The 15,422-nt window shown below is 40.1% G+C and overlaps 1 protein-coding gene across 3 annotated transcripts in view; it reads right to left on the bottom strand.

The window, feature by feature from the left end:
- ptprz1b (protein tyrosine phosphatase receptor type Z1b) overlaps positions 1-15,422 on the bottom strand; it is an 83,450-nt gene that overhangs the window by 8,210 nt on the left and 59,818 nt on the right. Inside the window, exons 10-22 of one of the 3 annotated variants that reach the window (XM_033615297.2) lie at positions 14,789-14,915; positions 14,632-14,684; positions 13,619-14,086; positions 13,235-13,427; positions 11,822-12,049; positions 6,640-6,784; positions 6,463-6,554; positions 6,281-6,366; positions 3,863-3,883; positions 3,167-3,263; positions 2,996-3,078; positions 2,710-2,844; positions 123-254 (exon numbers count right to left, since the gene is read on the bottom strand). In XM_033615297.2, the coding sequence (XP_033471188.2) occupies positions 123-254; positions 2,710-2,844; positions 2,996-3,078; positions 3,167-3,263; positions 3,863-3,883; positions 6,281-6,366; positions 6,463-6,554; positions 6,640-6,784; positions 11,822-12,049; positions 13,235-13,427; positions 13,619-14,086; positions 14,632-14,684; positions 14,789-14,915 (1,860 nt within the window). The other 2 variants (XM_078165122.1, XM_078165123.1) reach the window with 2 other exon arrangements.

Genomic DNA, 15,422 nt, shown 5'->3' on the forward strand with positions numbered 1-15,422 from the left:
GTTATTATGTGTGTAGGAAAACACCTAGTTGGAAGTGAACCTCAAACTCACTTTGGACAGTCAGTGTTGTTTATTGTATATGTGTGTTGGACTAAGACAGGGGGAGTGTGTGTGTGAAGTACCTTATTTGTAGTGTCTCTGACAGTGAACGTCCGCAGTGTGTAGTAAGCGAGGGTTTTGCTGCTTTTCAGGGTCACCTGGTAGGGACCGTATTCCTCCTGGTTCTCCTCCGGCCAGTACTGGTCACATTTTGTCTGTAGACAGACGACAAAGATAAAACAAGAGCAGATGACCAACAGAGATGTGTGAGAGAACAGTGGACATGTTCCTCTGTCTGAACTGATGCTATTGATGTGGTCCTTTTGTCCCTGTGAGGGAGTTGTTAGGAGAAAGAATAGTAGAAAGAATAATAGAAAGAATAATAGAATAGTAGAAAGAATAATAGAAAGTTCTCTTTTCAGCATGTCACAGTTTGACAAGAAATAATGTATTGTAGCTGATGTAACCAATCCAAATCATAAGGAGGCAGCAATCACACAGTACTTAAGTGCTAAAAAGAGGCTTGGCTCCTCCTGTTAGCTGATTATGGTATGCTGAAATTTACAATTTCATAGCAAACATTTTAAAACTGATATATGACGACCTGCGGTGACACTGAAAACTTAAAGCTGTAGCAATCAATATTTCATATGAACAATGGGTCATATGATTATGGATAATATGAAAGGGGTCGTTCATGGATACAAACCAACTGAGAATTATCACCTCTGCAGTTACCCTCAGCTCTATGGAGCATTTTATCCTCTTTAAGCTCAGTGTTTCAGCTTTACAGACAGCATCTGTACTGTTCTGATTGAGTCTCACCGCTCTCTCCAGCGGTGTTTTCAGCTGTAGCAGGCAGTTGTTCTCAGCTAAAAAGACAGTGGGATTTTTGGGACTAAACTGACACACATCCACACTATTTCCCATTTCTTGTGAAATGTAATTAGAGGGAAATGAGGAAAAGTAGCTAAGTTCTAGGCAGAAACCAAATTGGCTGATGCAAATAAAATATACACATACCACTACAGAAAAACTTCCTTTATGCAAGTCCTTTATGTCCTTTTGCATAAATGCAATTGCATTCTTTTGCCTTATTATTAAAATCAGAAAATTATTAATTATTAATTATTAAACTAAAACTCTCAGGTTGGGAACCCATAGCTTTATGCTTATTTGTACCTGTTACATTTAGTGTTCCTTGAAATATGACCCATGCGTTTTGACTGTGGCTGAAGTTATACCTTAAAAACAAGTCAGTTTCTAGGGATTCCCAGGATAGTGAGCTTTTGCTCCCTGAACAGAAAATGTCTCATTTTCCTCAGGAGTAAATGGAGACTAAACAGAGGTACAACAGAGTGAATACTGGACTTATATTTGCCAGGTGGACAGAATCACGATGCCAAATGAATGCTAGGATTTCTCTGTTTACTTGTTGTGCAAATAAGCTGCTGTTCACTAACATGTTTGACTTATCAACTTTATAAAGTTAATTTGAGGACTAAAGAAAGACTTTTATGCTTGGTCCATCCTAATTACTGTAATTTCAGTTACTGTGCATCCCTCTGCTGACCAGTGGTGGAATGTAACTAAGTACATTTACTCAAGTACTGTGCTTAAGTACTTTTTCCTCCATGACAATAATAAAATAACTTCAGTTACTTTACAAGTTAAGATTTTTGCACACTAAATATATGAAAATATACAACTGCAGCTGACACGATTAGTTGATTGATTAGAAAATGAATTCATAACTATTTTAATAATTGAATTATTTTTCATGCAAAAACATTTTGTGGTTCCAGCCCCTCAAATATGTTGGCTTGCTGCTTTTTTCTTTTGACAATTTTTAATTATTTTTGATTTATTAGAGATTTATAATTTTCTGCATTGAATATTTTTACTTTAATACTTCAGTATATTTTCCTGAGTGTATTTACATATTTTTACTTAAATAACATTTTCAGTGCAGGACTTTTACGAGGAACAGAGTAATTTTACAGTGAGATATTAGTTGTATAATTAGGATCTGAATACTTCCTCCACTGCTGCTGCTGACAGGGCATTCACAGCATCACACGTTTTGCCGTTTGTTTTTTTTTGTTCTGTTTTTTATGTAACGATACAGTGCAGAGACTCACAAATTCCATTTAAGTTTATTTAAAGCATGCTGATTTCACTACTACTACTCAGGGGGTGTTACCTATGCTAATAGGGTACTTATGATCAAGTGGGATTCTTCATTCAGCATGAAGATTTGGATGTGGTTAAGAATGTTTGGTGCATCTAGAGTTGACTTCTCATGCTTTTTTCTCTTCACAGAAAATTGAGAGAGAACTTAAGAGCATGTTTCTGCATGAGGACCAATGTGTCATCTCACTTGTATTTTTAAAATTGACACTTCCTCCCTCCTGACTGTCACTGACGAGTCAGAAAGCACTAACTTGAGATAAGTTCAATTTAAGATACAGTTCAGTATCTCATTTAGATAGCATGAAGGTTAGAAGGCATCAAAATTAAAGTGAGATGTTTACATTGAAATAAAAACATTTCCAAACTACAAAAACTCTAGCTTGATGATAAAAAAATACATGAATACTCAAATTGCCGGATGTGCAAAACCAGATGTAACTTTACTGATCTGTGTGGAGAAGCTGGTGTTTGTCCTACCCGTCCTTTTTCCTTGAGGTTGGTGATCATGACAATAACTCCAACATTCTGCTGCCAGATCATCCTCCAGAAGTCTTCCCTGCTCGCTCTGAGAGGCCCCTGAGCTGCGATGTATGCTCTCGTTCGCTCGTAGCCCTGCAGAGGAAACCGCTGAATATAATGTACAGTAACAATAGTGGAAAAGACCCACCTGACTGAATCTATTTCTGGTTTGGATTTTACTTGGAATACACTGTGCTGTGTCAGTCTGCCTATAAACATGCAAGACTGACAGTAACATACTTACATCTACAAAGTTAGCATTGATGTAGTCTCCACATTTCCCGTCTCTGTCCAAACTGTTGGAGAGTTTGACTCTACTGTGATCATCTGAGAGAGGGAAAAAAGGTCAATCAGCTTCATCACTGCTGCCTTTCACAATTATACACTCATGTTATCAGACTGAACAGTGACGTACAGGCCAGTATGTTTATGTATCTGTTCTTGCTTTTGTTGTCAGGGTGATTGGAGCTGTCAGCAGTGATGCCCATGTCCACCGTGCACGCCTGTACTTCCTGAAAAACAATATAAAACACAAATAAGATTTAAGTTAGTCACTCAGAGAAAGCTAAACATGCTAATTAGCACAATGAGCACTGGTGCCACTGAGTGAAAATGAAATGTGGTTGTTCTTCTGGACAAGTAAGGTTTTTGCTGTATTTATTTATATTCTACTGGTCTATAGTTTCAATAGTATTACGATACAACAGTCAAGTGACCACAGTGAAGACAAAACAACAAATAAATTAGCACTTGTGAATGATGTAACAAGAATTAAGATTTGTGTATGGAGAAAACATAAAAAATTGTGAAAGAAAGAATATCATATATTAATCCCTGATTCATATTCAGGAGAAAAAGCCATAATACATGGTCTGTATGTGGCCTGCATTAACGCCTCATATTCAGTAAAGATGCTGGCCAACAAGCAGCTGCTTCCTTGAAATGTCTATAAATCTCTCACATCTGAAATACAGATGCTATGGTCTACAAGCTGACTGGTTGGTCAACAAATGGGCAAACAAGCTAGACCTCATTTTGAACAAAACTCAAATGTTCCAGCGTTGAAAAGAAAGAAAAAGAAAACCACACCTCTACACTGTAGGCGTCTTACCTCATAGGATTCTTTGACAATCTAATGGAGGGTGGTGAGGATGCAGAAAGCACGACGATGGTGGTGGAGGCGGTGAAAGGAGAGTGGGAGGGGGGGACAGGATGACAGACAGACAGACAGACAGACAGGGAGTCAGTGCAGGTACAGGAATATGGGGTTCAGATACACACAGAGAGGCGGTGCTACAGTAAATGGGAAATACACTGATATTACCAACTGAGCTGCAGACTTGTAGCTTTCAACCATGTTAGCCATTTCCTGTTACACTGTTAAATATTACGGCATTGTTTACATTATGCAAATACCGGAAAAATGTGTGTGTATCTACAAGTCAAGGCTGTGATCTGCCCACATGGTCCTATAACTTTGCCTCTTTTGTCTTTAAATGAGAATTAGATTGACCTAAAATGTAGGTTTGTAGAAAATGCAAAAATACTACAACAAAATGGGAGAAGCACACAAATACCATGACAGTTACACGGGAGAGGTATATTTAAATTAATCCTATCTGTGTGTGTTACTCAGGAGGCTCATGCTAGGAAACAGAGGTGACTAATGTCATGCAGATGTACTCATTGTTGAAACTAATCCACAAACTGTTCTAAAATACATACACAACATCAACCTCCAGAGACCTGAGCTTTTGTTTGGTATGCATTTTTAATTTCTTCTAGCTATTTGGGATTAGCAGAACCTGATAATCATATCTTTGAATAGTGGTTTTTGAAAAATTATGTCCTCATATAGGGACATTGGGTTTATTCTCAATAACTATTAAACTGTTTATTTCAATGCCTGACCATTTTTGTGCCAAAACAAAATGACAAACAACGCAACATTTGTTCAGTGTTTTGTAACTCCACGGATTAGGGGTCACTGTTCAAGTCTAAAGCTGTTCACTGCAATTCCTGAACATGGCTGTGCAAATGCAAAATTGCAAATAATGCAACAAATCTAAAAGCCTTATGATTTGTTAGTTTTGTTACTCTGTTAAATTTCCCCTGCTTCATCCTCCAGTGTAGGAAATTCCTTTTTGTCTGTAGAACAGTTTGTCACACCTAATTGAGTGAAATGCTGCAATAATACACTAATAAAGTCTGATGTCCTCAAACGAGTACTTTAACTAACAGCATCTTCACTTGTTACTGTTGCTAAAATTGATGAAAATTGTATGCCATATCAAACTACAAACTCCCTTTATCATAAATAAACAAGTTTCAAACATGAAATGTGACAGGTTTTATAGCTTTTCCACTTTTGTGTCACGATTGGCTGGTGACTGACTTGGCAGAGATGCTGCCATCTTGTTTTTACACTAAATCGTGTATTATGTTTTTGGTACCACTAAATGGCATGTGAAAGTGTCTATAAACAAGGACAACAGGTTTAACTTTAGCAGAATATAGTGGAAGGTGCAGCAATCCCAAAACATAGTGTCCTAATATGAGGATGCAGAGTCGCAGGAGGATAAGATATTTCAATACTCCACATGAGTCATTTCTCTGGTTTTAAATTCAGTATGCGCAGAGATGAAGACTTTACCAGCCTAAATCTTATGAAGGGAGGTTTTTATCGATTAAAACCTGCCTACTGAATTCTAAATCCTGACTTAAGTTTCTTATGTTTGCGTGTCTGTGAGGAAAACCAAGTAGCACTGCCATGGTTAGTAGCAAACACCCTTCCTACATACTGTTGCACAACATGTTTTACGTGGAAGTAACAAATTATCACATTGCTAAATGATACCCCTGGAGACATGATGTTAATAGAGATATGGAGGAGCATTAAGGAGCTATGACAAATGGAGTGATCTCTTTATTTCTGTGCTGGTTAAAGGGGCTCTATGCGAAATTCAGAGTACATGAGTTGTCTGGACAGGGTTCTCATCATGAAGATAACTGAGCCTGCGGCTAGCAGCTGACAGTGCTAACTCCATAAACAGAGCTAAACAAAGGCAACAGTGCTGACAGAGCTAGCGGTGTTAACCAGGGAGAAAACAAAGAGTGGGTGCTACTCTTCTGCTACAATGCTGTCCCAATATCAGTGGTAACTGCTGCTTGAGCGCAGTGCAACGCAGCAGCAAAGAGCTAGCCAGTTGGATACACACATGCACGAACATGCACACGCAGCCAGACCATCGTACCACAAGAAACCACAGAGAAGCTCAGATTAAAACACACACAGAGGGAGCGTAACTTCATTCTCTGCTCAGGATGCCGTTACTTCATTGTATCTTAACATAGCAAATACAAATATGCTGCTATATTAATGCTCTGAATCTCATATACAGAACTTTTGAACCTTTGAAAGCCTTGGTGTGCTTTCAAATTGTCTTGTGGCTGTCTATGTTCACCTTGTGATAAAGGCAATTGACATTTAGTTCAACTTAAATATTCCAATCATTAACATTCAGCGCACCTCAAACTCCTTGGAGAAGGTGTTGGTGGTGTGCAGCTCCATCACATGCTTCACAAACTGTTTCACTGTCAGTGGCTCGTGACCATCTGCAACAAAAGAGTGAATGTTTAACTGCATAATTTATATTGTGGCTAGATAGCACATATCACAGTGATAACATCTTTTTAGTGTGTGTGTGTTACCTGTGGCCAGCAGCAGTGGTGTAGATGGAGCTGAAATGACTTTAGGTGACGCGCTGTCATCTGGGTAGAAATTAGCTGCCTGGAAACAGTTTCTGTGACACAAACAAATCAAAACCTAAGTGAAGAACACAGGTGAACTTGATTTAGACACAATATTGACCTTGCATGTGTGTGTACCTCCAGTAGACGAGTATGCCCACTAGTACCAGCAGACAGAGTATGGTGAGAGTGGAGACGACAGCCAGAGGAACAACTGTCCTCTTCTCCCTCTCCACACCTCCAACCAGGCCGACCCGAGACTCATGGCTGCTGTTGCTGCCCTCTGAGAGAGGAGACGCGAAGAAGAAGGATGGTGTGTGTTGAGTGAGAGATAGAGACAAAGGGGGATAGAGAAAAAGAAGGGTAGAGTGGGGGAGTGTCACATAACACAAAGATCATGTCAGTATAATAATCTCTACAATTTTAGTTTAATGTAAGTTTATGTATCAGGAATTCCACAATAATTTAGCAAATGTGGTAAGGTTGTTTGCAAGAATAATTTTTTTAAGTTTAATTTATAATGTGTTTTGATCACAGCAGTAATTCAGTCTGTGTCCAGTTTATGACAGTTTTCCAAATTGCTAAAAAGTGTCACACATTAAACTGCTTCTCCTGGCCAGCTGGGGACAGCACAACACCTTATAAAGTTGATATATACACTTGTTTATTCAAGGGTGACATGGTGTTTTTCACCCTGGCCCCGTTTTCCCATGTTTTTGTGTCTAAGTGACTAATGAAGACAACAATTTTTATAACTGGTCCAGTGTTGAGTGAGAGACCTGCAGCCAGTAGCGGTCAAACAGGCTGCAATGTAACCACTCTGGGCATGTTCGCAGCATCAATTTATGTCCACTGCAAGTGCTTGTTTTTGCTACTGACAGGCTCAGATTGTCGATATAAGCGTCTGACAAATTTTTGGAAAGGATTTTTACAGAGATAGACCTTTTTGTTAAAGGGTAAGATCCTTATTTTAAACAGAAACAGCCCCAAAATCATCACCAAAGCCACCTCCATTTAAACAGACAGTAATTTTAGCATGTATAGTGCCCAGATATTTTCTAACTGGGTGAATTATGGGTTTATTTCAACCAAACCAGGGTTGGTGTTTGTTGGAAAGTGGAAAGGCGAAAGAAAAAAAAAAAAGACTTTCATGAGATTTATTTTGTTTCTGTCGACTTTGAATCAAGCATGTTTTAATAATGATTTAATAGAGTGTACCAGGAATGAGTCCTAAAACCCAGAAATGAGTTAGCATTTTTGCACTCCCAGTTCCTTTGTTTTGAGGTGAGTTTGGTTAGATGACTAAAATACAGTCTGTGGTTAACACAAGCTTAAGAGACTTTTGTGCTTTGTTCTACGACATAAATTACGCCAGCAAATATCCCATTCATGAATTTTGAAGCTTTTCTGTGTCTTAAAAAAGGCGCTTGCTAACAAGTGGCTAAATGGGACAACAGAATGTCATCACGCTGAACAGATATTAAGTTATTCATAACATTAGCTTCTTACTTTTGCCGATTGCATTAAGGCTTCAAAAATCATACAAGTGGTGTTCATTTGTGAAGATTATTTTGCTGAACAAAACATGAAGGTATCATTAACTTTTGTTTGCCAGAGCTTATTCTAGCCAATAATCCAAAATCCAATGGAAAAATGTCATAGGCTTTTTGACAAAGGAACCAGTGTGATGCTGACTTGCGCGTCAGCCTACAGAAAACCATTCATCCCTGGAGTCTTCTTTTAGTGTTTATTTAAAAGTAGTCTGGTGGCTTTGGAGATAACAATTTCAGGGTTGTTTCTGGTGAAAGAAAAAGGATCTTACTCTTTAACAAAAAGCTCTCTCTTGGTGGGGATCCGTTCCATAACGCTTTCAGGCATTTAGAATAATAGTATGAGCCTATCACTGGCAAAAACAAGCACTTTCTGTGGACATACATCGTGGACATACATAGCGTGCTATTGCAGCCTGTTTTGTGGCTGCAGGCTGCAGCCCTCTTATCCAGTACTAACCCTGACTTCAAAAACTAACTCCATTAGTCACTTCCACACAAAAAACATGGAAAAATAGGTTTTAAAATGCTACAGTCATCCCTTTAACAAATACAGCTGAAACTGGACAACATTAGTATTCATCTACAGGTACACTTTTGGCTCCCTGGTCTAATATTCTAAGTCTAATATTCACTTTGCTTTTAGCTGTGTTTGGGAGCTCTGCCAGCTTCTGAGGGGAAATCTGGCTTTTTAGCTGCCTGCTCCACTGTCTTCTTTAACTAGCTGCTAACCATCTGCGGTTTCGTGGTGTGCAGGTAGCATATAATGGGTTTATCAGAGCCCTTCGGCTATAAACTGCTGCCTGCTGTGGCTGTAAGAAAAGGCTGATTGTTGCAGATCCAAATCAATGAGCTGAGAGACATTTCAATGCTCTATAAAGCTGAGGAAGAATTGGTTGCTAATTCTCTGTGGGTTGATTACTATGATCAACCCCTGTCACATTACATGGAGTCATTTCATCCTCTGTTAATATAAAAACATTGATTGTTACACTTTAAGTGGTTATAGCAATAACAGTGTTGTTTGTTATAAACGTCTATCCGGCCACTGTGGCAATTGTGGCTGAATGGCCTAAACAAAGAGTTCCACCTCACTCAAACTTTAGCAAACTTTGACATACTGTACCCTATGTGTATGAAAAGATGAGAGAAGGGTAAACTACACAGCTCTGGCTCTCTGACAGAATGCAACAGGGCAGAGAAAAAGCTTGACATTGAGAAACATTTACCTTCCATGTCCTCCTCTGTGTCCTTGTTGCCATCTGTCAGTCTGAGCAGAGGGACGAGACGCCCCAATAGGGGACTTCTTTCAGCATCAAACAACAACCCGTCCACATTTGAGAACTGCTCTTCAATTACATCTGCATCTCTTTCCTCTTTACCGCCTCCTTCCTCGTGCTCCTCACTCTCCACACTTCCATTTCTTTTACCATCACCGTCTCCCTCTTTGTTTTCCTCCAGAGTAGAGTCAGCACCAACATGACTGTCAAGACTTATGTTTTGTCCCTCTTCATCATGTCCATCACCATCACTATTTTCTTCACTACTGTCAAACAGAGGGAACTCTGCTGTAGGTTTATCTTGACTGACAGACAGCTGGCGACCATCTCTTCCCTCAGATGCTTTGTCTTTGTTGCAGTCTTCCCCATCATCACTTTTGTTACCACTTTCCTTTTCACCTACAGCTTTGATAGCTTCTTTAACATCACTGACTTTCTTTTCCCTTCCTTTTCCATCTTCTCCTCCATCTCCACCACCCTCTCCAGAACCACTGATGTCCTCAGGCCAGCTTAAAACTCTTAAATTGGACTCAATTTCATTCCCACTAACGGTCTTAGTGTATATTGTCTTTCCTACTCCACTCTCAGCTTTAGTTTCTTTCTCTTTCTCTTTCAGCCTGTCACAGCCCGCTGTGCTATTGAGCTGTCTGGCACTTTCATTTGTTTCACCATCCACTTTCCACACTCCCTGATTCCCCATGTTGCGTGCTCCTTCTTTTTCTATCTTTTCTTCTTTCTCACCACTTAACTCACTTTCATTCTCCTCCATTTCTTTCTCTACTACTGTTTCCCACTCTTTCTTGCTACTTTTGCTTCCAGTCCCATCTGTGTCCTCATCTGTTTTTCTATCCATCTTAATTCTTGTTGATCGACTATTTTTCCTTGTATTATCCACCTTCGAACTTATAGTTGTACTTGGAATAGTAGAAAAGTTAGTCTTGACTGTAGCGACTTCATCAAATTCCTGATTGAGCCTGTCATTATAAAGGCCAGAGCCTGATCCACTTCCCCCTGCTGTCCAGTCTGTGTTAGATTGCTCTGAATCATGAGGATCGGACAAAGTCAGACCTTTAGAGTCAAACAAAGATGTGACTGAAGTGGAGCTGTGGTCGTCCTTGTGTCTATTCGTCCCGGCTTCCTCTTCATCATCGGGACGTGACAAAATTTTTAGACCATCTTGAATTCTACTGTCAGTATTTGGGGTATTTCTTTCAACTGTGTTTGTTTTTGGTAAATCGATAGTACTCGAGTCATAATCAGACAGCACAGAAAGGGAATTCTTGGTGATCAGACGTTCCCGAAAATCCAAAGTAGTAGAAATCTGAGGGTGCGCTAAATCCATTTGTAGATGGACAACAGAGTGCTCTTCAGAGGACTTGTTATGATGAAAGATAAGGCCACTCCTGTTATCTTCAGGGAGGGCCGGAGTTGGACCGAAACTGATGATGTATTCACTAAAAGGGTTGGGGGATTGATGTTTGAAAAAATCTCCTTCAGCAGAGCCCCCTTCAGAGACAGAGCCTGCAGGATTTGCAGGGTTGATGATCACTCCAGTAGAAGTGTTTGGTGAGTTTGTTAAGCCAGAGGACAGGTTGATGGTTGAGTCCTCAACTTTAGACATGGGTGTATTTGCTGTAAGAAAAGCCAAAGTAAGTCTGAAAAAAATGCTGGATGCCAGCATTGAAATGTGCCAAGAAAGATGGAAGAAAAAGTAAGAATTGAACCTTCCAGGTATGGCGCACATGGCAGTGAGAAAGACAGAGGTACAGAGTCTTGACTCAGCAAAGGCAGACTTTTTGGTCATCATCATGCCCACAACTTACACAAAATACAAGAAGAGAGCTAAGACTTGGAAGTTGTTTATTAAGTTCCAGAATGAAGAGATGAACAAATGACATACCTTCAAGATAAAATGAACCCTGCATTTTGTGAGGATATAAGAAAAACCAACCACCAGAGTGCGCCATTGAGCCACAGAAAAGAATGCAAATCCAGAAGAGGAGTCCCAAAAGTAGATGCTAATCACCGAGCCTGAGTGGACTCAAAATATGACCTCATGTGAAGTCGAAACATGCTGCGAGATTTGAGGGAGAGTCAAGCATGTTTAATTGCTGATCCGGTTCAGAGAGTTGCTGATTATCATTCTAATCATCATTAACGCCAGCTCATTCTTTTCGATCATCGTTATTACCACCACCACTACCAGCGTTACCCACATCATGCCACTATACAACATGCCACCAAGATCACAGAGCACAGCAGTGATTAGTCAAGCAGCAGCAGTGGGCTATTAGAGGAGAAAGGCAATCATCCACCGCAATTAAGTCCAGCTGTCTACCAACCACAAAAAAACATTTATCTATATTGCTGCTGTTGTGTGAAATCCCTAATAATATATATTCATAGTCACTTTTAATTGGAAGTAAACATTGTACTTTTTAGAGAACATAATATATTTCTAGGAAGGGTTTCTAAGGTGTTTCATCTTACCGTTAAACATGGGCTGGGTTGTGTGCATCAGCACCCTGAGAAGAGAGGAGGTTGTGAATGTTTTGTAGACAGACTCAGCCAGTGTGTTGCTGGCAGTTGCCGCCCTCGCCGTGATCCAGACGGGGGATGAGGTGGAGGAAACCGAGGTCACGGTGTCTGGATAGGGTTTGTTCACAGGGGCATCATCATCTCCAGAGGACGACAGGGAGACTTTGTCCACTTTATCACCTGTGGGACAGAATGTACATAATGATGATATGAGACGATGCAATATGATACGATGTGACACATGTTGAGCCATGACACGGCATGACATGACATTGGCCATGTAATGATATGACACAACATGATATGTGATATAATTTTTCATGATGACCTAACGTGACCTAACGTGATGTCACAACATTATGTGACATTGACATGTGACATGAAATTACAGATGATCTGACAGCCACAATTTTATATAATGAAGGATGTCAGGTAATGGGACATCACATCACATGATGCATCACATGAATAAATGAATGAATGAAGTTTTTATTATTGTGTCATCCACACAAATAGCCTGCAAAATTCATACAAGCTACATCCAGAATACTGCAATTGTAATAATACCGAAAGTACAAAATAAAGAATAACAATTTGAGTAATTTCAAGATCATACATTTCTGACAAAATATTTACTGAATAATTCTGGAGATTTATTCAGCGTAAATACTAGTAAAATAGTTCAACTTGCCTTCTTTCATGGGCTTGTGAGACATTGTTAGCACACTTGTGAACAGCCATGAAAGGCAATGAAAGTAAAAGCCAACCCCAGATTCAATCGTTTGGTGTTTCGCCTCGCTATATTTGCATTTTCTGCGCTGTGTCTCTTGGATGCCGCTGCTTACAGTCTGGCACCTGGTCACTACCCTTTTTATAAAGTCCTGACCTGAGTGCTGTTGGGGAACACACGCATAAACGTCTTGAACACAGAAAATAAGAAAATGCTGGCAGAGTGTAAAGTCTCTGAATTGACTGAATTTATCATACACTTCTAGTGGGTCATAAGTGATGACTTAATTCCCATAAGTGATGAAGTGATGAGTCTATACATTGTTTTTGGGAAAATCCTGCCTCGTATATCTTTCAGTAGCAGTAGCTGTTCAAAATATTTATTTGAAAAACATAAAAAAATTAGGTATCAATCTAAATTTAAGCCATAATAAAGAAAAACACAATCTAAACTGTGTCAATCTGAGCAGAATCAGTGGCAAACGTCCAGTGGAAGAAAAAAATCTTCTGCTGATACCTATTTAAATATTTATGAACCTAAATTTCTCCCTGGCGCTGCTCAAAGTACCAACCAGAGATGTTTTTTGTAAACAAGAGTGCCAAAAAACAGAAAAATCCCTTCCAATAAAATCTGACCTGGCAACACGGCAGCAGCAGCAGCAGACACTGTTGCAGCAGAAGTGGTTGTTTCTAGTGGGAAGTTGTTGACTGTGTCTTCATAGAAGATATCTGTGACTTGCATGTCCTCCACAGGAGGGGTGTAGAGATCTGACTGGGGAGAAGGGAGCCCACTCTCTCCAGCTTGGTCTAGTGAACTGTGATCTCCTGACTGCAAGAAGAAGAGGCAGATTGCAAAAACATTGGGTTTCTTCAATTTGGACAAGGTTAAACTGAAAAAAACTAGTCTCCAAACAATTTTGCATTTACATTTTGTGTGTCAGGTGTCTGTTAGGTATTACATTTAATCAGGTTTTAAGGATAACACTGAGAGACAAGAAAAAGAAAACTTCAATGAACTACCTGTTGTGGCAACACTGACAGCGAGGCCTCCTCTGTGATTTGTCGGCGGATCGTCGGCAGTGTGGTCGTCCGAGCAACTGGAAACAGGAAGCCCGGCTGCTCTGTTACCTCAGTCACCCATATTGCACCGTTGCCATCAAAACCTGCTTTAGTGATTGGCCGGTGCGTTGGATCACTATCCTCGTAAATCCAGTTCTGATCCATATCATCGGGTTTAGACCTGCTCTGGTCTGGTTTCTTTTTTATATTCTGGTTGAGTCCAGTTTTCTGTAGAACAGCAGACTCAGACGGGGTCTCTGGGGTTGAACGGGTGCTGACCTGCACTGGGAGATTGTGGTGGTATGTAGGTTGGTTCTGGTAAACCCTGGTCTGCTCCACTGGGATCTCCTCCACGGGGCTGTGGTCGTCTGGAGAAAAATCCACCTGATTCTGGTTCTCTGGCCTCTCTGCTTTGGCTCTAGATGAGAACTAACACAAGGAAAAAAGCACTACTGTGTGGAGCTGTGGCACAAGATGTTTGGTTATATACTGTCTGTGATTATAAGGGACAGGCTTGTTGATGGAGAAACTAAAACGTGAGGGTTTTTATGCTGTCACCACCTCTTGTGTAAATGACAGAATATAAACATCCTACAAAAGACACAGTGTTGATGCAGTTGTTTACTTCTTTAATATTCAAAATGAGCTGATAATAAGGCATTAAATTAATCTCCATTAATGCAGTGTGGAAAAGCACAAGCTGTACTGGTTCTCTCAGTGAGAAAAACATGGGAGCCTTTTTTTGGTAATCTCTCCTAAAACACGCTGCAAAGTCTCGTATAACCTTTTGTACGGCTCTCCAAACACTCAGTGACAAGCCTCCACTGAGATAATTACAACAATTTGCATAATAATTAGGTTCACTGATATGACTAAATGCAGGGCAAACTTCAGCACTGCAAAAGTAATTCAGCGAAATGAATGCCAACATGCAGAGTGGTGTCAGGTGAAACCGCAGATACGGACCGCCCTACCTCCCTGGTGCCTTCCAGATCTTTTGCGACAGCATCAGGATCTGAATCACTTTCTAGAGAGAGAGAGAGGGGAAAGAAATAAAGACTTTCTTACAACTGTAATAAATGTAACAGATGGAGTTGGAGTTTTTTCCTTTGTCTGAGTGTGTGTTTGTACCAGGGTCCTCTAACGGCATGTCCACTATAATCTGGTCGCTCCATCGTCCTCTGAGTCCGTTGGTGCAAAACGCAACCACCTGAACCACATAGCTGCTGTTGGCCAGCAGACTGGGGATGATGGCGCCCTGTAAAGTCACACAGATGAATTTAAATTAGTGGTTCACAATCTTTTTATTGCCTGATGTAAACCAACAACCCCTATCAGATGAGCTCAAGTACCCATTTAAGAGAATGTTGCAATAATGATCATGGAATTGATGATGTTTAGGTTTGGTCTGCTTTTTTCTTCTCAATAAATTTTGCATTCGTGCAACTTTCACTTGGAGAGGCGGCGCTTGACTTTTCAGCCAGTGCTCCAGCACTTTTAACTGTCTATATCTATTCCTCTGCACACTTGCTAATTAATTTTCATGCACTCCCAGTCGCAGCAGGTGGTGTTAAGGTGTTACAGCTGCCTCCGGTCAGCGGGGGGTGCGTCCTGTGAAGCTGGTTTATAATAGGTGGTTTTGAGACAATAAATATACAAGATCAACATCACTGCAATTTGTAATCCAACATCAGTGTTTATTTTTCTCTAAAATGCAAATATGTGAATGTTGTTGTTGTTCTTTTTAAATAAATCATAATTACTT

This window comes from Epinephelus lanceolatus, chromosome 23 (genome assembly GCF_041903045.1).
Source record: "Epinephelus lanceolatus isolate andai-2023 chromosome 23, ASM4190304v1, whole genome shotgun sequence".
NCBI lineage: Eukaryota > Metazoa > Chordata > Actinopteri > Perciformes > Serranidae > Epinephelus > Epinephelus lanceolatus.